Consider the following 26,414-nt stretch of genomic DNA (forward strand, 5'->3'; position numbering starts at 1 on the left):
GAAATTGTTATTTTAACAATGGGTAAATCTTGTTTTCTCTTGATTATGGATTATGAAATTAAAAATGGCAAGCTAAATCATCACATAGAAGTGCAGTTATGAGCGGGTCCCGTGTTCCGATATATTTACTACACTGCAAAATTCAGTCATTTGGCTAAATCATCACAGGATATTACCAAAGGCAAAATCGTATTTTCAAATCAACTGACGGTAGTGGCATATATATGTGTACGTGGTGCAATATTTCAGTGACATATTTGCGAGAGGAAAATTTGGAATGGCATATGAGGGTATGGGTAAACTTTCAATGGCATATATGGGATTGACCCTTAAACATTTTATAGTCCACCATTTATAGACAGCGATATGTTGAGACAATGAGAAATCTTCTGAGGCCATACAAGTATCTAATTTGGATACCGACAGTCACGGCGTATCTCGCCGTCAGCGGCCGTCTTGACCCCTACCCTGCCAAGCTTTGTCATGGCGACGCTAAAGTCATAGAAGAAGATGCCCTGGTTGGACGCGTAGTAGTCTACGGTGCTGCGTGATCTCTCGTCTGTGTACAACACCTGGTCGGAGCCCAGGAGGCCCCTGCCGTTCTGCAGGTGCTGGAAGTACAAGTTGTCAAATCCCACCGGTGTCACGTCGTCCAGGAATGCGAAGTTTTGCCTGGCACAGGTGCCCTGGAGCTGCGCGTCAAAGCTTGGGTTCATGCTCGGGTCCTTGCCCCTGGTCCTGTGCTGGAAGAAGCTGCAGTCCGCCGCGCCCAAGGTGTGGGCACCTGAGGGGGTGGTAGATGATGGTGAACAACTGGTTGGCCGACGTGATCAGATTCACAAGTTGATGACATTTTTTCAGCTGAATCACGTACCTGATAATGCGATCATGTCGGCCTGGGAGAGGCCCAAGGTTGAGAAGAAGGCATTGAGGCTGTCGAGGTTGTCGTCGCCGTGCGGGAGCGTTACGTTGTTCGTCGTCGAGATCTTCCCATCGTACCTGCCCAGCTCCACCGTGTAGTTCGGCCCTCCGCTCTGCAACACATTGGTTCATGCATGGCCGTCTCATGGCGAAGGAAGATGGTGGTCCAACTACTGCATTTTATTTGGAATAACTGGCCATTGCGCAAAAGCTAGACGTGTTATGTGCTAAACTGATTTTGTTGATAACAATGTGCTATAGTGTGAGTTAGTACTAAATTTGGACGTCAATTCAGCGTCACTCTAAAGCTATAGTAGTACTCCCTCCGTCCCAAAATAAGTGTCTCAAGCTTAGTACAATTTTATACTAGAGCTAATACAAAGTTGAGACAGTTATTTTGAGACGGAGGGAGTACATGCCAAGCTTTTGCTTTATTATGGCTGGATGCTTTCTGCTATGCCTTTGTTATGGTTCAACGCTTTGTTGCTATACTTGGCTGTATGCCAGTGTTTACTTTGTTATGGCTGTCAAGTATACATGATATATCATATATGTATGCATGTCAATTGTCAAGTTTATCTGTATATATGATATTAATTTGTTTCACTATAGCTTGGTTATCGATTTTCATAGCTTTTGGCTAGACCAACACTACCTGGAAGACGGACTCTCTTGCGGCGAGGGCGATTATATCGGCACAGGACACCTTATAACGGCACTGAGGGTCGCTGTCCACGGCGGCCTTGGCATCCAGGATCGTCTGGAAGCCCTCCGGCTTCAGCGAATAGTCGTCGCCGGTCGGGCTGACGATCATCACCGACGCGTCACAGCCCTGCACGCTTGCAAGTGCCGGTGAGTCTTGCCCATAGCCATCGATTACTTGCGTCAATGTGTAGCACATATACCATGACGGCGCAGTCGTGGAAGAAGAGCCTGAGGGTGGCGGGCGCGGAGATGGGGGACTTGGCCATGGACTGCTTAACGGAGTCCCGGACAATGCCCTCCAGGTTGGGGCAGACGCCGGCGTAGTAGTCCGGCCGAAGCTGCGCCGCCGCGAACGACGAGAGGATGGCGACTTCGGCGAGGACGACGATGGCGGCGAGTGAGGCTAACGCCCCGAGGTTCGCCATGGAATGGATCGACCCTTCAAGCAACTGCTTTTTTTTTTGTTAAGAGTGCTGCTTTGCGTGATCTTCTACGAGAAGCACTACAAGAAACTGATGGTGAATTCCACCCTACTCCAGCATATATATCCCACGGTCGATCGGAGCCGCGCGTGCGTCCACCCGCAGGCGTGACTAAAGCAAAACTGCAACGAAGCTCACTCCAAGTACGATTGCTTGTCACGCCACGATTACGCTGGACCCTTACTGAAGGTGACAACTGGATTTCTCTTTTCTCTAGAACATACTTTCAAAACCCTTCAAAAGAACGTACTTTCAAACTGCCCGCGTCGTCGCCGCCAAAAGTGTTCACCAAACATACTTCCAAATTGCATGTGCCCACTTCAAAATCTGTCTCATGTGATAACGTACTACCTCTATAAAACGTCTTATATTACTTTACGGAGGGAGTACAAGTTAAGCAGGATTTCTTTAGTGCAGGTTTCGTTCGTGGATCGGAATGATAAAGACACGAGGTTTTGGAAAGATGCGTGGTGCATGGACAGCATTGCCCTGCCTTGTTAATACGTTGACGGCAGGTAACAGATCCACATGTATGAACCAGATGTCTTATGTCCGGTATATACCGTGTTCATTCTTTGTATGCCGGGATGGTCAAAGAGTGTTACATGTCTCACACAAAATACATTTGGAAACTCAAAGTAACCACTATAAAAAAATCAATATGTTGGCGACGAAAAACTGGCCAGTGCACATATGGCAAGACAGTGAAAGGTGTTTTACTATAACCACGATAAATCAACACACCACTTATTTTCTCATGTCCTTTCACTCGGTTATTATAGCGCACAATTCATGTAAATTTAACCTTCCACCATGGGCGAGCATAACAAGCATGCTCCGGAGCTTGTTACCACATACTCACACTAAGCATAAAGCCTAGATCCATCTAAGAGTATGTGTTTTATGTTGGAAAAAATATGGAATTGTCATAACGTTTTCTTAAACAGACGCCTCGTGCAGGCGCTCCACAAGGCGCGCGCGTCGACGACAACCTGCAGGATTCGCACGGTGTCGAAGGCCCCGGAGTGCCGCCGCCAACTCGTCGTGTCATGTTGATCGTCATATATGGCACACTGTTGTGACTCATATTACTGCAACAAAATTGTGGATGACCCAAGGCCGCACGGAATGGTGTGCGGGAGTTAGGCCAACCAAGATAGTAGAGTACATTGGGCTAGGCATCTAAGCCCATAGTCTAATTCTCAAATAATAACTAACGAGGGCAGGATTTGCTTAGTAAAAGACGGTTGTTTGATTTGGTAACCCACCTAAATCATTCATGTGTATTAAAAATGTTTGTGAAAACTAAAAAATGTTTATCATGTGTATTAAAAATGTTTGTTAAAACTAAAAAATGTCACATTTCAAAGAATAAAGTACGTGACAATTAAAAAATGTTAATGTAGCTCAAAAAAATGTTCCATGCATTAAAATGTACTCCCTTCGTTCCTAAAAATAAGTCTTTTAAGAGATTTCACTAGGAGTCTACATACGGAACAAAATGAATGAATCTACACTTTAAAGTATGTCTATATACATCCGTATGTAGTCTATTAGTGAAATCTCAAGAAAGACTTATATTTAGGAACGGAGGGAGTATGTCGCATTTAAATAAATATTCACAAGTTTCAGTAATTTATTCATGACATTTTCAGAAAAAAATTGCACAGATATAAAAAATGTATATTATCAATCAAAAAGAGTTTCAATATTTATTGGAAAAATAGTTAACACGTATTTAAAACATATTTTGGTAAAATTGTTAAACATGTATAACAAAAAAAATAAACAAGTATAAAAAATGTTTTACATGAATACGGAAAATGTACAACATATATGAGAAAACTAGACATTTGTTAGAAAGACAAGCGACAAATCCGACAATGAAACAAATAGAGAACAAAAAAACAAAACAACCCCAAAAAATGGAAGGAAAAAAACAAAGAAAAAGAGAGTATAAATGAAGAAATAAAACCCAAAAATGTTGCAATAACAAAAGAAAATAGAAAATGTAGTGAAGAAAAAAAAACTAAGAATACTGAGAAAGAACAAAGAAAGCCGAATAAAAATACAACAGTAAACGAAAAGAAAGAAAAAAGAAACCAGAACGAATCGATCGAGCGAAGCGAGAAGCCGTCGAGCGACACAGCTAATGGACGGTCCCGCTTAGGATGTAAGTGGAAGATCACTCGACTATATGGGACTTGCCCGTGCTAGCCATTAGTGTTTATACGGGATTATGTCAAAGACCACTTAATATATATGTGGCTAATGTGGCATTCACATATGACCACTTAATACGGAATTAACCTGAGGAGAGTGGTCGTAGGTGATTCCAAGCGCAGATGAGAAGCGGTTGGCACTAAGCAGCTCGGCTGGTACTATATGCACATCAATACTGAAGCTTGCGGAAGGTGGGCCGTGTGTCGGAGTGGAAACACGTGTAGAATTATTGTTGTAGCTGGGTGACGTCGGAACTTTTGGTGTCAGAACTTAAGAAAGGATTTGGTGCTGGTTGCGACTGGTGTATGCGGAATTTCATGGGATGTTCATGTATTTCACTTAATTTCAATGGGAGTCTAGATACATCATTTAGCCTCTTTTAAATGGACGGCATATGCGGAACAAGTGGTCTCCCCCGCCATTTACATCCTGGTGTCCCGCTACTGTGTCAAACAAAAATTCTTCAAGTTTTAAATGTGACCCTAGCGGACATGCGTTGAGGCACTCCAGCCAAAAGTAAAAAGCACATATGTGTTTTTCACACTTTTTTTAGGGTTTCTTGGTTTCATTGTTTTCATGTTTTGTTAATTTTCTTTATCTTTTTTAGTTTTGAATTTCTTCAGTCTCTTCTTAAAAGGAATTTCATCCAAACATGAACAGTACTACCTCCATGCTATAATGTCAGACGTTTTTTGATATTATCATAATGTTAAAGATGTCTTACATTATGAAACTGAGTATTAGTTTTAAAGATCTCAACACGAGAAACACAGTGGTGAAAACGGTGTGTGATTTGTACGCACAGTTGAAGAAATAAAAAACATTCTGAGAAAACCAATGAAAAAAAAAAGATAAAACCCTCGGGTTGCCATAAGTATCATACATATAGGACGTCACTTTTTTTAACATGGTATGAATGCAGACGCTCATACATACGCACATACACTCATCTCTAAATGCACGCACACACATCATCTTCCTATGACCACCTTTAAGAGACAGAACTAGCACATTGTCTTGAGATTGACAAAGCCGTCATAGACGCATTTGCAGTCGATGGAAACATCTCCTTTTACTGAACGTACGTCATGAAAAGACCTGAAATAAATCCAGAAATACGCAAGCATCAATGTCAAGTTTATGACTTAAAGTCCGATGGGCAGAGAATACCACTGTTCTCCTAAGCATCCAACCACATGTTGATACGCCACTTGTTACCAACATACAAAGTGAGAGTGAGGTACCCTTAACCATTAACCAGTGATCTTGAAAAACTTAAAAAATAACAAAGAGAGAGGAGACACAAACAAACTCACGTGCTGTAAGGCCCATAAAAGACTGAATTTCAGCGTAGGAAACTAGCCCAACAAAGTCCTCCTTTTTTTTAGATCTATAGTCCTTGCTTGTCTAAAAAAAACAAACTTGCAAATCCCATCGGAAATATCTTCCTTGCTGCCGGCCGCCGCCGCCGCCTGCGCCATGCTCCGTCTCCGGCAGCGTTTCTTTGCCCATATCATCTCCTCCTCCACCTCCACCTCCACCTCCGCCATCTCCCCTCTCCACCGGCTCGTCTCGGCAGCGGCAGCCGCCGCCCCCGTTTCCCCAAACCCCGGTGGCTTCGCCGTGGAGGAGTACCTCGTCGACGCCTGCGGCCTCACCCGACCTCAAGCCCTCAAGGCCTCCAAGAAGCTCTCCCACCTCAAGTCCCCCGCCAAGCCCGACGCCGTCCTCGCCTTCCTCTCCGGCCTCGGCCTCTCCGGCGCCGATGCCGCCGCCGTCGTCGCCAAAGACCCGCTTTTCCTCTGCACCGGCGTGGAGAGAACCCTGGTCCCCGTCGTCGACGGGCTCACGGGCCTCGGTCTGTCTAGTCCTGACATCGCCCGCCTCGTCTCCCTCACCCCCGCCCGCTTCCGCTCCAGATCCGTCGTCTCCAAGATGCACTACCACCTGCCCCTCTTCGGCTCCCTGGACAACATCCTCCGCGCGCTCCGGCGCGCAACCTACCTTCTCTCGTCGGACCTGGACAAGGTGATCAATCCCAATGTCGTGTTCCTGCGGGAGTGCGGGCTAGCTGATTGCGATATTGCCAAGCTGTGCTACCGTGTGCCCAGGATCCTGACCACCAACCCCGAGCATGTCCGGCCGATGGCGGCATGGGCCGAAAGATTAGGGATTCCCAGGGGCTCTGGTATGTTCAGCGAAGCGCTGCACGCTGTCGCATTCTTCAGCGAGGAGAAGATTGCTGACAAAGTGGATTTTTTGAAGAAGACAATCAAATGGTCTGATACTGAGGTGGCCATTGCTGTGTCTAAGGCTCCAATGTTGCTGAGGAAGTCTAAAGACATGCTTAGCCGCAGGTCCGAGTTCTTGATGTCTGAACTGGGGTTGGAACCGGCCTACATTGCTCGTCGGCCGGTGATACTCTATTATAGCCTGGAGGGCCGGCTCAGGCCTCGATACTATGTTTTAAAGTTTCTCAAGGAAAATGGATTGGACGATCGAGACAGGAGCTTCTATAATGTGGTCACGAAGGCCGAGAAGGATTTCGTGGAGAAGTTCATATGCCCTCACAAGGAAGCTGCACCACACCTCGCTGAAGACTATGCAGCCGCTTGCAAAGGGGAGGTGCCAGCTAATTTCAGATTTACTTGAACCAAAAGTGGGCAAGGAAATTGGTTAGTATGTATCACGCAACAAAGTTTTCACTCTGCATTAGTAAGCTGGTAGTTCCTGGTTTGGTGTTCTTTGCCAAACTAGATTGTCGGTTATTTTCTGTAGTATGCCTGTTACATGCCGGTTTGGTCATTGCTAAATGCTAACTCGTATGAAACTGATAATTCTATTCCTGGGCCCTGATATGTTGATGCTGTCATTCTTTAGAGAAAATCTTTGTGCTTTCCTGATAATTTTATCCCTGAACCATAAAGTCTAATTATATTTTCCCAAGTCATTGTTGAGGGAAACATGTGTTGCCAGTTCCATTCTCTCATGTGTTCAGATTTAAAGAGTGATCTGGAAACTGGAATTTGCTGGCACCCCACCTTCCGATACACAGCCTGCCAAGATGGTGTTCGGTGAGATCAAACTTCTTCCAGCAAGAAGAGCATGTGCCCTAAAACTCTGCTCGCTCTTTTAACTTCTTGAGAAGTACTCCTCAATCTGTCTGGTAGATAACCTTTTGTTAGTAAGAAATCCATCTATTTTAATTCGATTAAAATATTCTTCTTCTTGTCATTGGTTGATTTCATTACTGAAATCTGCACTTGTTTCTCGTTGTATCATTGCTTCATGTCATTAGTTGAACTCATGCTTCATGTCGAAAATATCATGTGGAAAAATTAGTGTCCTGGTTATACTTTACCTCTCTTTAATGTGGTCCAGTTTTTCTTGTTTACGGATTCTTTGTTAGTGATCCCTTGCATTATAATCTTGTGTGTTTGTTGTCAGATTGCCGCTGTCTGTGATCTTGTAACAGAGTATATACTTATACAATTTAAAATACTGTTTTTATTGCTGCCACAGCAAAATTGCTGTATTGTTAATGGTCACAGCAAATTTGAAGAGCATAGTTTTTTTATTTGCAAGATCTTACCTAGCTGTAGACCTGGAGATAGATAACATTGGGCACGAACTTGCTTATTGCCTTAACTTAAATACACATGATTTAGTAAGTTTCACAATCTTACTTTTCATCCAAATTCTAGTCGGTGGTGTTGATATTTGAAAGTTGAAACTAAGGTCCAACTTACTCAAATGGTAGTGAGGTTCGGTAGCCTCCTTTCTAAAAAAAAGTTATTGATGGCAACAATTTTATTGGTTCTGTGGTTCATTAGCATTTAGATTCCAGACTCCCTTCATAGTAGAGCATAACATGGTTTTTCATGCTCAATTCTAACAAGCTGAAATTTTTGGATTGGTTGAGTTGGGAGTTATGCACCAGTTATGTCCGGCTAACAATGCGTTCTGCTGTAACCATCCAATATTTTTGCTCCGATCCCTTACTCGAAATTTCCGCCGCAGCGGTCACCATCAGACCTCATGGGCAGGAAATTTCCATGCGTTTTGACTTTTGAGTATTGTGAATGGTTTTGTTCTGATATGAGACGTGTAACCATGGCGATGGAGTTTTTTGCCAAGAAATTTGCATGCAGCTCTGGCAACACGGCTTACAGGTGCTCTGGTCAAATAGCCCTGAAAATGAATGAAATTGTTGCTACTTTTAACTTTATGCTTTCCCATTGTAGAAGCTTCAGTGTGCAGATTTGAAAGCTTGCAACCAGAAAATTCCATAAATTTGCATGATGTCAGTTTATTATTTGGTGATAAATGTGATGTTGTTTCTGTGTTAATTTGTTTAGGGTGTGATGTATATCCTGGCCATATTTGGATCACCGTTTGTCTTTTAAATGCACTTGTAAAAAAAGTATACATATGTGTCCGTCGTTTCATTTCCGGCTGGAATTTGCACAATGGCTACTAAGTTACAGGTGTATTTAATACACCTATGTATCGAAATACTCCATTCATTCCTTTATACAAAATCACAAACTTAGATTATAGGTATCAAGGTAAATTTAATGACTATTTTGTAAGCCAGCTGTTTTTTTCTTTAACGGAAATCATTAATATATTGCATGCACCCAAGGAAGAAAATGAGAAGAAAGCAGCTAAGTGTCATTATGATTACATGGATGCAAGCATTAAACAAGTTGCTAGTACAAAAAAGACATCATTAACTTGTATCTTAATTACTGTTAGTGGCCTTAGGCCTCTTCCAATGCAAAGGTGCTTACATGAGGTGCTAAGCACGTTTAAAAGTTTAGTAACTAAAGCGGTAAAGCCCCAATGCATTGCTGCTTAACTTGTTGTTGTTAAGCATCCTTCATTTAATGATTTTGAAACTGAGGTTATTCATGCATTGGTGGGCTTCTTTCATTTAAATATTTTGCCTAGGTTTATGCGCTTAGTATTGTAACTTTTTGGGGTCACCACACTCATATCTCTTCTATTAATTAATTTGCCACATCATATTTTTTTACACGGCAGTCTTAGCATCCGTACAAGATGAAACATTGGAAGGAGCTTTATATAGATGTAAAATGTATTTTTTATTCCGACCTTGTATAAAGAAATGGAGTGAGTACATCCATTCCAAGCATGGCCTCAGGGGCATTACAGAGTTCCAAACTCAGAGCATTGCCATGTACGTGCAAATGCAACAAAAGCGTTCAGTGCTTCAGCAAATTCAATGCCACTTGCCACCATAGTTAAACACGTTGAAATGCAGAGTGCTGAGTGCGATGCAAATTTGGTAAACCATTGATAAACATAAAAGTGACAGAGCATCTACGGCCGTGTACGCCTAATTTTGTCACCTCTCAAATTTTCATTTTCACAGTCATGTTCTCCACCTTTTCCCTATCCATCCGGTCATGTATGTCATTGGTGCAGATGGAGTGAGAGAAAGAAGGAGAAGAATAAACAAAGAGAAAATGTTGTCCATGTTGGACCAAATTCTTTGTGGGCAATATAAGCATGTATAGTGATGACATATGGATACATATGTTCCATGATAAAAATTAACGTGTGGCGTATATATTGTTTTTTCTCTGCAATGCAAGCTGCTATTAGTGGGTCTCATCAAAAAATAGAAAATAAAGACTAATACACATGCACCTTTACTTTCTATTCTAACTTTTTCCGCTTTTTATACCGGACAATACTTTTTCTCTTCAAGCACGTGCCTCCTACAAAGGATCTTGCTTGCTCATCCGAATCTACTTTTCCTGACATCTGATCTCCTACATGACATACGAGACATCACGTTGAGGCTATGCATTGTACATGCCCTAAGGAGTGTTGGATAGCTAGGCATTTACTGAGGCTTTAGGGTCGGCGGTTGGATCAACTTTTTTCTTTTCTTGTTTGCTGGACTCGGTGCTGCTGTTGATGAGACACGTGTGGCGGTGCGGATGTCCTAGAGGCAGGGCAAACATTCCATACCCACTCGTGTAGCGCCTCTCCACTCCGTGTAGCCGAATTTCACGACGGGCGTTGGTACTTGCCATAGCTCCTGCCTCGAAACTCGAAACTTAAATACTTTAAAACTAGGAACAACCCCGTGCTGACCATGACTTTTTTTTGGGAGACATCCAACACGTGGCATCGACCATGAAGGGAAGCTCTCCAAGAAAACGAACGTCATCACTCGAAAGTTGTAAGACACATAGATCGAGGAACTAGATGCAACATAGCTCACAAATCCATTTGGGAACTCTATCGAACTTCCATTTTGCTAGATCAAGTACCTCGACACGCTTCTAAGGATCAGGTAATGACTCCGGTTGCCTAGAATTTCCATAATATTCACGATGGTAATCGAGGCAGAGGTGTTTGATGTCTTGGAGTGTTCCAGTGGAGGAGACCAAAGCATCGACTTCTTTCAACCATCCAATTGTGGCCGTGATGCTTGTTGGACGTCACTCTGAAGTACTCATAGAGCTACGGTTCTTTCCGCGTGTTCATAAGGATGAGTATGCGTGTGTGTGTGTGTGTGTTGCGAGCGTCTTTCTGCATTGTGTTTTAAAGAAAAGAGTTACTTAAGTACAAAGAAGGAGAAAATCACTGCGTGAGAGAAGGGAGAGAAACTCCTTTTTTTTATCTGAGAAGATAAACTCATTAATATTTGTAGGGGTATAAAGCCGAGTTTTATTGATCAAATGCCACAAAATAAAGAATACTTCTCGAATCATGGAGTTGTCCTAGCCACGCATGGCGTCCTAATCTAATGAATGCGGAAACTTGACTAGAATATGTGCTTCATTTTTCGAATCACGACCTTCAAATGTAAATTTACAATTGAAAATAGTTGCTCGTAGTTGTATCTCACTTAAATGGGACAATAACGTTCTTGATTGCCATTTATTGATATGTTCCACTACTTAGAATCAAAAGCAACAGTGAGTTGCTGAGGGAGAAGGTCTTTTGCAAGGATATAAGAGCATCTCTAGCAGATCTGGTAAAACAACCTGTCTACTATAATAACTGTAGATATGGCAGACGGATTCGTATGTAACGCCTGAAAGTGATTCGATAAAATCGACCATCCTCTAATTTTTTGCTGGATTCTGCAAATGATCGCATCCCTACAAGTGATCACCTCGAGTGTTGCCGGATCTTGGACCATTAATAGAGGAGAGTCCGGTGTCGACGATTAAAATTTGAAGAGTTTTTTTGAGAAACACCTATACCTTTATTCATACTCATGACAATTACAGATACACTGATTTGGACATAGGTCCAACAAAATACAAAGTAACTCTTACAACGATATGACTAAGAATTACAAAGAAATCTCTTGTAAACACCTTCTAGATGGTATGAATCTGTGCTTGACTGTATGAACATTAGTACTAATGGTTTTGTAAAAGTGCATTGAATCGGCCATCCAATATGACGGGACACCTTGATCGATGAACATACTTTCGCCGAGGGTGATCCCCAGAAGTGCAGGCCGTTGAATCACTATATCTTCACCATGGCGTCGATGGAAGATTTCACCTCCACAAAGAATCAGAATGACAACAAAAAGCTTGACACGACAACATAAACTCATCGGATCTGCGAGGACAGAAAACTCTCTAATTTCATGATACCATAAAAAAACAAGAGAAAAATTATTCTTACAAAATTATGATGATCACTAGACATCGATGAGGAATATAGAGGTCTTAAAGATCCGAGGCCCCCCACCTCTGAGCGCCAAGATGGCAGCCGGAGGCGATAAGATCTAAATTTCAGCCAGTGCTACGAATCAACCGGGTGATAACAAAAATTCTTAAGCCACCTTGTTGGCCGTCAAATTGCCCAATGCATAGCTGTTAGATTGGTTCAATATCGCATGCAGCACCTCGCCGCCAATCCACACTGCACCTCCTCGGCAGCGAGCGTTTTGATGGTGCAACGAAGCAACCACCATGGCATGACTGCCGCCGACCTGAGCCACTAGAGAGCTCCAACGCAGCACCGCCGATGAAAAAAAGCTTTGCAATGCTGACGACACAACCGAGGAAGCTTCACTAAAGCTCCATGGCAGCACCACGGCGCGAAAATGGCTCAGACACGCCCAACACCGCCGATGCCCGTCAAAGTTCCATTGCAGCCCCAGTCGTGCTCCATTGCAGCTTCGGTGAAGCTCCATTGCAGCCGTGGTGGAGCTCTAATGGCCACAAACATGCTCCATTGCAGCTCTCACGACGTCATAAGCTGCAATGCAGCTCCGGTGGTGCTTCAGTGCAGCAATGGCAGAGCTTCAACAACCTCGCTTGGCACTCTACTACAACCCCGACGTTGTGAGGATGAATCAGGCAACGGTCAGCTGATGTCCCCTCAATCGCTGCGATGGTACCTTTCCTCTGTCGCTTGACGAATGCAACAACTCATCTAATGAGCGCTCCATTGCCACTTCGCCGCCGCCGACTTGCAGCACCAGTAGCGCCGACGAGGTTGCATCGCAACAGGACGAACATGGTTGAGTTGTTGCATCGGAGCCCGACGGCCCTGGACGCATTGTTGCGTTGTTGCACCGACGGTCGTCGACGAGCGCCATATTGCATCGCCGGCAACACCTCCCGATTTCCCAGCTGCCATGGTGGTGGTCGCCATGGCTCCACTCCATGGATGCTTGTTTGCAACTATGCCACCTCCGATGATGCAGCAGAGGAGCAGTGGACGCTAGCGTCGACTACGGCGGCAACCCTTTTCAATTTGCCAGCTAAAGTGGTTGTCTCGCCATGGCTCCTTCAATGAGATGGCAGGGGAAGAAAGAGATATGTGGAGGAGGTTGCTTCACTAGAGATAAGGGTGGGAAAGTGGTGTGCGGCACCTTCACACGGGGCACGTGGAAAGAGAGGTTTACGAGACAAAAAATGAGTCAGATGAATTAGAGAGTTTCCCTAAATTTCTGCGACCACGGGGGCGGGAGGAGAAACCCTCCCATGTCTCCAATCAACTATGTTATGCAAACTTTGAGTCTTTCAAGTTTAGTTTCTGCCATCGTGGATGTAATTGTTACAGTATATGTGGATTGCACTAGCCCTTTCCATCAGTTCGGACTTTTGATTACGTTGGCTAGTGCATGAAGCTTAACATGGTATCAGAGCTAAGGTCTTGAGTTCAAGTCCTGGCTTTTGCAATTTAAAAAATTGTTGGTAGCCTCCCTTTGTGTCCACGTAGAAGCCAGTTGAGTCACTTGTCTTTCCCGTCACACGTGAGAGGGGATGTTACAGTATATATGGATTGCACTAGCCTTTTCATCAGTTCGTACTTTTGATTGTGTTGGCCAGTGCATGAAGCTTAACAGTAATAATGTAACTCATGAACTGGCTGCGTATGGGTTTAGGACCGGAGGTGCTGACCTGACTTGGATTGGGCATGCTCCCGACTGTGTTTCGGGATTGATTGCCAGCGAAGGTCCCATTAACAACTTCTTTTCTTCAGAAAGGAGGCTACCAAACCTCAGTACCATTTGAGTAAGTTGGACCCTAGTTTCGAATATCAACACCACCGACTAAAATTCGGATGAAAAGTAAGATTGTGAAACTTACTAAATCATGTGTATTTAACTTAAGGCGATATGCGAGTTCGTGCCCAATGTCTCCAGGTCAGCTAAGTAAGATCTTGCAAATAAAAAAAACTATGCTCTCCAAATCTGCTGCGACCATTAACAATACAGCAATTTTGCTGTGGCAGCAATAAAAACAGTATTTTCAATTGTATAAGTATATACTGTGTTACAAGATCACAGACAGCGCCAATCTGACAACAAACGCACATGATTGCAATGCAAAGGAGCACTAACAAAGAATCCGTAAACTAGAAAACGAGGACCACATTAAAGAGAGGTAAAATATAACCAGGACACTAATTTTTCCACATGATATTTTCCCTACAGTTCTGCAGCTATGGACAACTAAGTGTAAGGCATGAATTAAACTAATGACATGAAGCAATGATACAACGAGAAGCAAGTGAAGATTTCAGTAATGAAATCAACCAATGACCAGAAGAAGCATATCTTAATCAGATTAAAACAGATGGATTTCTTACTAAGAAAAGGATATGTACCAGATAAATTGAGGAGTAATTCTAAAAAAAAAAAAGAAAAAAAAAAAGAGCAAGCAGAGTTTATGCCACATGCTCTTATGTGTAAGGAGTTTGATCTCACTGAGCACCATCTTGGCAGGCTGCATTGGCTCATGTCCACGTATCTGAAGGAGGAATGCCGGCAAAGTCCACTTCCCAGATCATTTTTAAAATCTGAACACATGACAGAATGTAACTGGCAACACATATTTCGCTCAACCATGATTTAGGAAAATATAATTAGACTTTAGGGTTCAGGAATAAAATTATCAGGAAGACACAAAGATTTTCTCTAAGGAATGACAACATCAACATATCAGGGTCCAGGAATAGAATACGAGTTAGCATTTAGCAATGACCAAACCGGCATGTAACACGCATACTACAGAAAATAACTAAAAATCTAGTTTGGCAAAGAACACCAGAACAGGAACTACCAGCTTACTAATGCAGAGTGAAAACTTTGTTGCGTGATACTACATAATAACAAATTTCCTTGGCTCACTTTTGGTTCAAGTAAATCTAAAATTACTTGGCACCTCCCCTTTGCAAGCGGCTGCATAGTCTTGAGCAAGGTGTGGCGCAGCTTCCTTGTGAGGGCATATGAACTTGTCCACGAAATACTTGTCGGTCCTCGTGACCACAGTATAGAAGCTCATGTTGCAATCGACCAATCCAGCTTCCTTGAGAAACTTCAAAACATAGTATCGAGGTCTGAGCCGGCCCTCCAGGCTATAATAGAGGATCACCGGCCGATGAGCAATGTACCAGGGTTCCAAGCCCACCTCAGAGATCAAGAAGTCGGACCTGTGCCTAAGCATGTCTTTAGACTTCTTCAGCAACATTGGAGCCCTAGACAGAGCAATGGCCACCTCAGTATCAGACCATTTGATCGTCTTCTTCAAATAATCCACTTGGTCAGCAATCCTCTCCTCGCTGACAAATGTGACAGCGTGCAGCGCTTCCCTGAACATACCAGAGCCCCTGGGAATCCCTAATCTTTCGGCACATGCCGCCATCGCCCGGACGTTCTCCGGGTTGGCGGTCAGGATATTCCGGGCACGGTAGCACAGCTTGGCGATATCGCAATCAGCTAGCCCGCACTCCCGCAGGAACACCACATTGGGTTTGATCACCTTGTCCAGGTCCGGCGAGAGGATGTAGGATGAGCACCGGAGCGCGCGGAGGAAATTGTCCAGGGAGCCGAAGAGGGGCAGGTAGTAGTGCATCCTGGAGACGACGGATCTGTAACGGAACCTGTTGCCGGCGAACGAGACGAGGCGGGCGATGTCAGTACTAGACAGACCGAGGCCCGTGAGCCCGTCGACGACGGGGACCAGGGTTCTCTCCACGCCGGCGCAGAGGAAGAGCGGGTCTTTGGCGACGACGGCGGCGGCGTCGTCGCTGGAGAGGCCGAGGCCGGAGAGGAAGGCGAGTACGGCGTCGGGGTTGGCGGGGGACTTGAGGTGGGAGAGCTTCTTGGAGGCCTTGAGCGCCTGGGGCCGGGTGAGGCCGCAGACGTCGACGAGGTACTCCTCCACGGCGAAGCTACTGGGATTTGGGGAAACGGGGGCTGTGGATGCGGAGAGGAGCCGGTGGAGAGGGGAGATGGCGGAGGTGGAGGTGGAGGAGGAGGAGAGGATATGGGACACGATGCGCCGCCGGAGACGGAGCATGGCAGCGGCGGCCGGCGGCGAGCAAGATATTTCCGACGGGATTTGCAAGTACTCGCCTGGGATCTGTGTTCTGTGCTGCGGTGTGTGGACTCTACTCTACTGGGCTCGTTTATTACGATGCAAATTATGGTCTTTTATGGACTCTATCTGATTTTATGAGTTTAGAACAAACTTGGTGATGAGCCCTAATGTGTCTGGTAGTTTTTTCAAATTTGATCTCTTTGTTTTTATTTTTCAATTTTTTCAACTGTATGTTCAAATCACAAACTATTTTTACTTCTCACGTTGAGATATTCAAAACCACTGCTCATGTTTGGATGGAACTTATTTTCATCAATTGGGCGTCTAGCATTGCTTAGAAAACATGAATTTGGTTATCAAAAGCGTTTGAAGAGACAAAAAGACAAGGAATTAACTCGGTCTCAGTATGGAAATATGGACAAGTTTGTTGTAAAAAAAGCCATGAGTGTCCTCCGATAACCAATCACTTGATCATGAGCCCGCACGTGATAATAATGTCGAAAATGATCATGAGACAGAAAATAATGTCGAATGTGAAGAAAACCGTGATAATATTGAGGATATTAATGTTGATGGCAACTTGAATACTACACCTACCGCAAATGTTGGTGATTCTTTTCATATTGATATATTTGATCCAAGAAATCGGGATCCTCTGGATTCTAAGCAAATCCAACATTGAAGCCAATGAACTGTATGTGGAGCTGATGTTTCTTCAAAATTTCATCCCAAAAGAAAATATTGGCCCCGTTGAAATTTTAAAGTTCTTGAAGCGGCACGATTGTTTTCCCAATGCAAGTATTGCATATAGAGTTCTTTTGACCATTCCAGTGATTGTTGCATCAGCCAAACGAAGCTTTTAAAAATTGGAGCTATTGAAATCTTATATGCGTACTATCATGACACAACAAAGACTTACTGATTTGACCATAATAGCACTTGAGAGTGAAGTATTGGAGAAGATTGATTATGAGGATATTATTGAAGATTTTATTTCAAGGAACACTAAAAGAATGATGTTATTTAAGTGAAGACTTACAACCAAGAACAAGTATGATTCTGGATATTTTTTTCATTACTCCGTAAGATATTATGATCTCTACATTAAATTATAGTTATATATTTTTTTAGTGAGGTAGGGACCCTTTTAAAGTTTCGCACCGGACCTCGAATTTCGCCGGCCCGGCCCGGCCCTGGGGAAGATGGCAGTCGGAGGCGACTGGATCTAAATTTCCGCCAGTGCTACGAATCAATCGGGTGATAAAAAAAATTCTTCAGCCACCTTGCTGGCCGTCAGATTGACCAATGCATAACTGTTAGATTGGTTCAATATCACATGCAGCAGCTCGTCGCCAATCCACACCGCGCATCCTCTACAGCGAGCGCATTGATGGTGCAACGAAGCAAGGATGCACCCACCGTGGCGCGAGCACCCCAGCCACTTGAGAGCTCCAACGAAGCAGCACGTCGATGAAAAAAAACTTTGCAATGCCGACGACACAAACCGAGGAAGCTTCACTAAAGCTCCATGGCAGCACCACGATGCGAAAAAAGCTCGGACGCGCGCAACACCGTCGACGCCCCGTCGAAGTTCCATTGCATCCCCGGTCGTGCTCCATTGCAACTTTGGCGAAGCTCCGTTGCAAACAGTGGTGGAGTTCTAATGGCCCCGGACATGCTACATTGCAGCTCTGATGACGTCGGAAGCTGCGATGCAGCTCCGTTGGCACGTCAATGCAGCAATGGTGGAGCTTCAACAACCTCGCTTGGCGCTCTACTACAACCCCGACGTTGTGAGGATGAATCAGGCGATGGCCGCCTGACATCCCCTCATTCGCTGAGATGGTGCCTCTCCTCTGTCGCTTGACGAATGCAACAACTCGTCTGATGAGCGCTCCATTGGTGCTTCGTCGTCGGTGACTTGCAGCACCAATAGCGCCGACGAGGTTGCATCGCAACAGGACGGACATGGTTGAGTTGTTGCGCCGGAGCCCGGCGGCCCTGGACGCATTGTTGCGTTGCAGCACCGACGGTCGTCGACGAGCGCCGAATTGCATCGCCGTCAACACCTCCCGATTTCTCAGTTGCCATGGTGGTGCTCGCCATGGCTCCACTCCATGGATGCTTGTTTGCAAATATGCCACCTCCAACGAAGGTAAAAAAAAACTACACGTACAAGAGCGATTTTAAAAGGAAAAATCGAAGAGGTAAGCCCATGGTATGAAAAATTGGGTCCAATTAGAGCCCAGTGCTGATTGCTGAACCCAACGACAAGAACCGAAAATTGGCAGCCCATTCTCACCGGCCCCCATTTCTTTCCTTCTTCCCCTTCCCGACACCGCCACCGCCGCCGCCGCCGCCCGCCGCCTGCGCGATGCTCCGCCTCCGAGAGCGCATCGTTTCCCATCTCCTCTCTTCCTCCTCCACCTCTGCCCCGGCCATCTCACCTCTCCACCGGCTCCTCTCCGCAGCGGCAGCCGCCGCCCCCGTTTCCCCAAACCCCAGCAGCTTCGCCGTGGAGGAGTACCTCGTCGACACCTGCGGCCTCACCCGCCCCCAAGCCCTCAAGGCCTCCAAGAAGCTCTCCCACCTCAAGTCCCCCGCCAAGCCCGACGCCGTCCTCGCCTTCCTCTCCGGCCTCGGCCTCTCCGGCGCCGATGCCGCCGCCGTCGTCGCCAAAGACCCGCTTTTCCTCTGCGCCAAAGTGGATAAAACCCTGGCCCCCGTCGTCGCCGGGCTCACCGGCCTCGGCCTGTCGCGTCCCGACATCGCCCGCTTCGTCTCGCTCGCCGGCAGCCGCTTCCGCTACACATCCGTCGTCTCCAAGATGCACTACTACCTGCCCCTCTTCGGCTCCCTGGACAGCATCCTCCGCGCGCTCCGGCGCTCATCCTACCTTCTCTCGTCGGACCTGGACAAGGTGATCAATCCCAATGTCGTCTTCCTGCGGGAGTGCGGGCTAGCTGATTGCGATATCGCCAAGCTGTGTGTCTGCGAGCCGAGGTTGCTCGGCTACAAGCCGGAACGCGTCCGGGCAATGGTGGCGTGCGCTGAACGTCTGGGCGTGCGCCGTGGCTCCGGCATGTTCAGGGTCGCGCTGCAGGCCGTCGCATTCCTCAGCGAGGAGAAGATCGCCGCCAAAGTGGACCACCTGAAGAAGGCGTTCAGTTGGTCGGATGCCGAGGTGGTCGCTGCTTTGTCTATGGCTCCAATGCTGCTCAAGAGGTCAAAGGACACCCTGTGGCACAGGTTCGAGTTCCTGGTCTCTGAGGTGGGCTTGGAACCGGGGTACATTGCTCATCGCCCGGTAATGCTCTATTATAGCCTGGAGGGCCGGCTCAAGCCCCGGTACTATGCTCTGAAGTTCCTCAAGGAAAATGGATTGCTCGATCACGACTGGAACTTCTATACTGCAGTCACGAGGTCCGAGAAGTATTTCATGAAGAAGTGCATATGCCCTCACCAGGAAGCTGCTCCAAACCTTGCTGAAGACTATGCGGCAGCTTGCAGAGGGGAAATGCCAAGTAATTTCAGATTTACTTGAACCAGAAAAGGGCTAAGGGCCAGGTTGGTAGTTCGTTTTGTTGTTCTATGCCAAACTAGATGCTGGTTATTTTCCTGTAGTATGCATGTTACTTGCCGCTGGTTTGGTCATTGCTGAATGCTAACTCCTATGAAACTCATAATTTTATTCCTGAATGCTGATATGTTGATGTTGTCATTCCTTAGAGAAGATCACTGAAAATGAGAAGTCCATGGGTAATTTGTGCTTCTGAATTCTATGGAAGATCATGAAAACCAGAAAACAAAAGAATATTGCTGTGTCATTGTCCACCTAAATGTATCAGTATGATCTGCTTTCATGGCAAAATTTATGCGGCTGCTTGCAGAGGGGAAATGCCAACTAGTTTCAGATTTGCTTGAACCAAAAGCGGGCTAAGGAAATTATTGGTTACTGCATACGGGGCAACAAAGTTTCCACTCTGTGTAGTAAGCTGGTAGTTCCTGTTTTAGTGTTCTTCGCCAAACTAGATGTTGATTGTTGAATGCTAACTCCTATGGAACTGATAATTCTATTCTTGATTCCTTAGAGAAAATCGCTAAAAATGATAAGTCCAGGTATATGTTTGCGTTTATGACTTCTGTGGAAGATCATTATAACCACAAAAACAAAGAATAATGCTGTGCCGTTTTCCACCCAAATGTATCAGTGCTCTGCTTTCATGCCAAAAGTTATTTATCATGCATGTTCTATTTTCATTTCATTATGTTTTAGGTTCCATCATACTCTTATGTTACTTAGAAATAAATTTCTAATGCGTGTCTTTTTTCTTCTTTTGATTTCTTTACCATTTTTCCTAAGGATCTATTGTCTCTGTTTCTAAATGACATAGTTGACCTTACTCTAGCTCTGAACGTTCAAGTTGGAAAAGATAACCTATCTGGGACACTAAGGCCTCGTTTGGTTAAGGGGGATTGGGAAGGGTTTGAGAGGAAAATCCCCGGGAGGGCCAGAAACCCCACAGATCCTCGGGCGCCCATTTGGTAGGAGGGGTTTGATTAGCCCAATCCCCTCCGTTCCCCTTCAATCCCTTCCTATCCATGTGTTTCAAAACCCTCCTCGAGGGACTAGTGGAAGCAAAGCCCCGGGGATTTGAGAGGATTGGGTGGAACAAAGGGATTCACCCAATCCCCTGAAATCCCTCCCTCTCAAAACCTCCCCAATCCCCCTTAACCAAACGAGGCCTAAAGCAGGATCTACAAATGAATTGGCCTTGTCATATACATCTGTCAGTAGTCATTGGAACTTAACCAATGGAGGTCCCATAAATAACAAGCAAATCCAATGAAGGATGGATTTATATTTGTTGAGGGAAGGTTCCGAACAAAAGAACATGAGAATTGGCCACTGCAAGCTACAGCTTGGCCAAGGAAAAAGTTCTTTGTTCTTATCTGTCTACTATTCAGTGTCTGCATATGTGAAATCATATCCATTCACAAAACCACATACATATGTTTTGGCAGCAAAACCAGCCAATGTGAAACTGTAGATTTCAGAATTGCAAGGCCACAAAATTCAGCTAATTCGCAAAATCGTGTCAAGATGGTGCTCAGTGAGATCAAACTCCTTCCATATGAGAGCATATGGCATAAACTCTGCTCTTTTCTTTTTTTTCTTTTTGAGAATTACTCAATTTATCTGGTAGATATCCTTTTGTTAGTAAGAAATCCATCTAATTTAATGTGATTTAGATATGCTTCTTCCGGTCATTGGCTGATTTTGTTGCTGAAATCTGCGCTTACTTCTCTTCCTACCATTGCTTCATGTCATTAGTTGAATTCACGCCTTACAGTTAGCTGTTCATAGCTGCAGAACCGCAGGGAATTCGATCCAATGGTTTGTAAACTACTGGAACAATGTGAAAAAATTAGTGTCCTGGTTTTTGCCTCTCTTTTATGTGGTGATGTTTTCTGCTTGCCGTCGTGTTTATGGATTATTTGTTAGTCTGCTTTGGTTGTCAGATTACCGCTGTTTGTGATCTTGTAACAGATTTCCATGGTGTTGCTTTTTTTGCCCGTGGTGCTTTCTGTTGTTTCCATACATGTTAAATCTGGAGTACGTACTTATAGAAATGAAAATACTGTTTTAATTCCTGCCACAGTGAAGTCACTGTGTAGGTAATGTTCACAGCAGATTTGAAGATCATAGTTTTTCTATTTGCACGATCTTACTTTTTTTTAAACTATTTGCACGATCTTACTTAGATGTAGTAGACCTGGAGATAGATAGCCTTGGGCACAAAATTGGGGAGTGGCTTAACTTAAACACACATGAGTTAGTGAGTCCCACGATCTTACTTTTCATTTGAATTTTAACCGGTGGTGTCGATATTTAAAGCTAGGCCCCGGCTTACTCAAATGGCAGCGAGGTTCGGTGATCCCTTGCATACCATCCATATTTCTTAATTTGGTCCAACTTTTACACAAAAACTACGACACATTCCCAATAAGTTATTAATGGCGATAATTTTGTTGGTTCTGTGACTTGATTCCTGTTTAGATTCCATCCTATTTGCATGGTTTCTGATGTTCAATTCCAACTGGCTGAAATTTTCAGGACGCCGATGTCCGTACTGTTTACATGTAATGTTTAAGATTCATTATCCTGAAATTGTTTGGACAATGGCGGCTGTTGATCCTTTTTAGTTCCTAACCCCGGAATAATTTTCAGGATACCTGCTGTTGTTTACATCTTTGAGTGGCCAACTTCAAACTGAAACCGAGGTTGCGAACTGCTCATAAGCTGCTGGCGCTGGTTGCCATCTTCATCTTGGATTATTACTTGAGCTGGGAGCTCTGCACCAGTTATGTCCGATTAACCATGTGTTCTACAACTGTAATCTTCTCCGTCCCCTTTAAATTTCTGATTAACCACGGTGGTGGCAAAGTTTTTAGCATTGCCAACGGTGTTTTGCTCTCAACTTGTGATGGGTAATTAGAATTGTGCTGATCAATGCAGGAAAATGGTAGAACTATAAGCGAGTGAAATTGCTGCCGTTTGGATATATACCATCTCTGCCACATGCATTGTTGTTCTCATCTCTAAAGTTTTACCATGTTGTGTATTCGGCCACCCTGCTAGTTATTACAATAAATAACATGGAAATGATTTTCTGGACTAGTAAATACGTGCACTTGCAAGATGCAAAAACCGTGTTGTGTCCATAAGTCTTTTTTGAGGTTCCATTATGAAATACAAACGAAGCAAAATGAGTGAATCTACACTTTAAAGTATGTCTATATATATCTGTACGTAGTTTTTAGTGTAATCTCTAAAAACCCACAAAGCCTAGAACCAGAGAGGTAGACCAAATGAGCACAACGTCGAACATCTTTAGAGCTGACACTGGGACGTCGTAAGCGAGCAAAATAGCGCCTCTGAGAAGGGAAATAAGGTTGTGACCTTGCTGCCGTTTGATTCGAAGAACCGGACCTAGGGTTTGCCATGAAGCTTGAAAAGGAGCACGATGAGAGCCCATGGCAGCGCCTCCAAAAAGGAAACAACACCTACGAGTGTCGCGGCAAGCTAAGCATGGATTTTACCAGGCCTGTGTCCGTGCAATCTCATAGCCACCAAATAAGGATCCAAAGATGAGGAAGTCCGCCCGCCGGTCGATCGCCACCTCAAAAGGGGGGAAGTGGGGTTGCACCTATCATCGAAAAAACACGAGCTTTGGAGCCGACATGGCGTGTAGGGGGCAGGGAAGCAACAGGGTAGAAAGTCGGCATAGATGGGTGGGGGTGATGACCGGCGCAGCTGGCAAGTCAGGGACCAGAAGGGGAGCGCAACTCCGAGTCACGAGAACACCGGCGAGCGGAAAATGCAGAAAGGGGCGCATCAACCTGAGCGTAGGAGTTGAAACCGCGTCGGCAGAGGACGCCGACATGCGATGGACACCAGAGAACGTAGGACCATGGCTACCGGCATCAGGGCAGAGTCAACAAGGATCCACCATGAAGCTTCAACCGCTGCCAAGAAAGACAACTGTGACTTCACACCCACAAATGTCGGCACCACAACTCAGAGGAGACGCCGTCGGAGATAGAGAGTGGCCTGCACGGGGCAGGGCAAAGCCCGGCCAACCTGGACACCTCCACCCAAAGGCCTAGTGCATGCCCCCATGAACAACAACGCGAAGAAAGGCTGCCTCGACGGGGGATGCAAGGGTGGGCGGGGAGGAGCACCCAAGGGCATGACCGTGCCACCGCGCCAAACTGGTAGGGGAGAGGCCAACTGTTGGAGGAAGAGAAGTCTGCTGTGCGCCAGCTCGGATCTGGGGTGACGGGAAAGGGGCCTCCGGTACCAGGGAGACGAAAAACCGCCCTGCCGCCGCCATCCCCGGGCATGGCGCGGTTCCCTGACCTGCCCTGCCGGCAACGACGAAGCAAGGGTGGTGGTAGGGCCCCCCAACAGCGGTCAAGGTTCCCCGTGTCTTTAGATGCAATCATGGTATCAACTATGTAACTTAAGGGCATCTTCAATGGCTGTAAGATAGTTGTTGGTAATTTTGACACATAGGATTTTTGATGATGTGTCATTGCAATAAATGAGGAAAGAGAACAAGGTTGTATGTAAATTAACCAACACCCTTGCACAAGCTCCAATGTAGAATGAGAGAGCACCTTATTTATTACCTCACATCTTATTGGGCAAACTAGATACAATTCATTGGAGTAGTTGTATGTTAAGGTGTTGGCTGATGACATGGCATATTTTACCAACAAGCTAACCAACAAACTGTTGGAGATGCCCTAATCATCATGATTTATGTACTTGCATTGTCGTCCGTAGCAACACACGTGCATTTAATAACCAGTCTAAAACCTTTCAAAAAAAAGTCTAAAAAAACCTACCAGCTTTCTGCACAAAAACAAACTCAGGAAGCAAAAAGGCCCACGAGAGACCAAAATCAAGCATCGTAGGAAACCTCGGTCCAGTAGAGCCCACACAAATTTTTATCCAAAAGGACCACTTGCCGGGTGCATTTGTCCAAAAGGACCACCTATGGCTGAAATCGACGAAAAAGACCCCACCCCTCCCTGGCGACACGTGCCACCTGCCGCCACCGGCTGAGGCGGCTGGGGCCTGCCGCCACGGGCGCAGGCGGCCGGCAGGGCTGCCGCCACGAGGCCAGGCGGCCGACGCCAGATCCCGTTCCCGCCCCGCTGCAACGTTACGGCGACAGAGAGGTGGGCCCTGCCGCCTCGGCCCCAGGCGGCCGGCCGAGAATCCCGGTTCCTGCGTGAATGGGCCTCGGAGTCAGCGCATTCCCGCCACAAGCATGCAGTATTAGGCCCTGCTTTGGATGTAGTCCCTCCGTTCCAAAATATAAGACCTTTCACGGAGCAAAATGAGTGAATCTATACTCTAAAGTATGTATATGTCAATCCGTATATAGTTTATAGTACAATATCTAAATATAAGTCTTTTAAGAGTATTTAAGTCTTTTAATAGTTTCTACTAGAGCAAAATGAGTATTTTATTTACCAAATACTCCCTCCCTTCCTAAATATAAGTCTTTTAAGAGTTTCTACTAGAAGACTACATATGGATGTATATGGACTCATTTTAGAATGTAGATTCTATCATTTTGCTTTGTATGTAGTCATCTAGTAAAATATCTAAAAAGACTTATATTTATGAACGGATGGAGTACATTTGTAAAAATAATAGACACCTTTGTAAAATATTGCACATGTAAAAATAGAACGACATTCCAATCAGGGCCTAAAAGCTGATTGCACTAACTAAGGCTGCCTGCTGTATTTGTTTCCGCCACATGCACGCGATAACGACGGACGAGCAGTGCAATTTTTTCCCGCCTAAGTTTCCTGCGTTAATTTCCCACCTAAGTTTCCCGCTGAAGTTTCTGGTTTTCGCGCCGTTTTTTTCCCGCGTAGACATCCGGCAGAGCCTATAAAAGGAGGCAGGGAGTGAAACTCTCTTCACCATCAGCCAGACTTCAAAGCACCTGCACCTCCATAGTCAGTATGAGTTTGCCTTGTTCGGATCAGAGCATTAGGCCTAGGAAAATGCAGAGTGCAAGCTTGCCTCGGGGGGTGGAAGCAGTTCGATGTTGGTGCAGAGATGTCTGCAAGGTGAAGGAGGTGACAGATTTTTCAGATTGGTTGGGCATGAAGTTTTCCATGTGCGCCAATTATGAATCTGATCCACCCGAATCTATTTCTGCGTACGCCAGGCCTCCGGTATGCTCAAGTCATCCAGATTATTGTTTACTTGATATTATTGTTTACTTGAATCTGATCCATCCTTTAGTCTCCTCCTCCTCTCTGCATGTACTATCGCTGGATTGACAAGGAAATGCCGGACTGGGCGGTGACCGAGATTCGTGAAAGAGGTCGCCGTGCATGGGCTAGCTTGGACTTCGAAGAGCGTCGCGAGAAGGCTGAAGCAGAGGAGAAAGCAGAGCAGAAGAAAGAGTGAGAAGATTACTGTGTGGAGCAGAGGGCTTTTATTGATGAGATGAAAAGGAAAAATCAAGAAGAGAAACTTCGGCTGGAGGAGGTTTACAGACAGCGAGAACAGGCCCATGAAGCTGAGAGGGAGAGAAAGAGAGAAAGGGCTCAGAAGAAGCTGGTGATGGAAAAGGAAAATATCCACGTTGGACTCAGTAGATTTATGTATGTTATTTTGTGTTAGTTGTATCTTAATTTCTGCAAG

The 26,414-nt window shown here is 45.3% G+C and overlaps 4 protein-coding genes across 5 annotated transcripts; 2 read left to right on the plus strand and 2 right to left on the minus strand.

The window, feature by feature from the left end:
• Window positions 1-285: 285 nt before the first annotated feature.
• LOC123402667 (peroxidase 45-like) lies at window positions 286-2,149 on the minus strand. 2 transcript variants are annotated; one of them, XM_045096608.1, is made up of 4 exons: window positions 1,827-2,149; window positions 1,628-1,753; window positions 875-1,034; window positions 286-784 (listed from the first exon to the last, which is right to left on the minus strand). In XM_045096608.1, exons 1-4 carry the CDS (start codon window positions 2,049-2,051, stop codon window positions 408-410), a joined length of 888 nt encoding a protein of 295 aa, XP_044952543.1. In that variant the 5' UTR covers window positions 2,052-2,149; the 3' UTR covers window positions 286-407. The 2 variants fall into 2 exon arrangements, with proteins under 2 accessions (XP_044952543.1, XP_044952542.1); XM_045096607.1 differs by having other exon boundaries at window positions 1,577-1,753.
• A 3,581-nt stretch (window positions 2,150-5,730) lies between these two features.
• LOC123403648 (transcription termination factor MTERF8, chloroplastic-like) lies at window positions 5,731-7,217 on the plus strand. Its single transcript, XM_045097564.1, has one exon. The coding sequence runs from the start codon at window positions 5,811-5,813 to the stop codon at window positions 6,981-6,983; it is 1,173 nt and encodes a 390-aa protein (XP_044953499.1). The 5' UTR covers window positions 5,731-5,810; the 3' UTR covers window positions 6,984-7,217.
• A 7,523-nt stretch (window positions 7,218-14,740) lies between these two features.
• On the minus strand, window positions 14,741-16,251 carry LOC123401695. The gene has a single exon (XM_045095546.1). The coding sequence runs from the start codon at window positions 16,148-16,150 to the stop codon at window positions 14,987-14,989; it is 1,164 nt and encodes a 387-aa protein (XP_044951481.1). The 5' UTR covers window positions 16,151-16,251; the 3' UTR covers window positions 14,741-14,986.
• A 2,216-nt stretch (window positions 16,252-18,467) lies between these two features.
• LOC123401968 lies at window positions 18,468-22,737 on the plus strand. The gene is made up of 2 exons (XM_045095834.1): window positions 18,468-19,738; window positions 22,404-22,737. Exon 1 carries the CDS (start codon window positions 18,546-18,548, stop codon window positions 19,713-19,715), a length of 1,170 nt encoding a protein of 389 aa, XP_044951769.1. The 5' UTR covers window positions 18,468-18,545; the 3' UTR covers window positions 19,716-19,738; window positions 22,404-22,737.
• Window positions 22,738-26,414: the final 3,677 nt, after the last annotated feature.

Source organism: Hordeum vulgare, chromosome 6H (assembly GCF_904849725.1).
Source record: "Hordeum vulgare subsp. vulgare chromosome 6H, MorexV3_pseudomolecules_assembly, whole genome shotgun sequence".
Classification (NCBI taxonomy): domain Eukaryota; kingdom Viridiplantae; phylum Streptophyta; class Magnoliopsida; order Poales; family Poaceae; genus Hordeum; species Hordeum vulgare.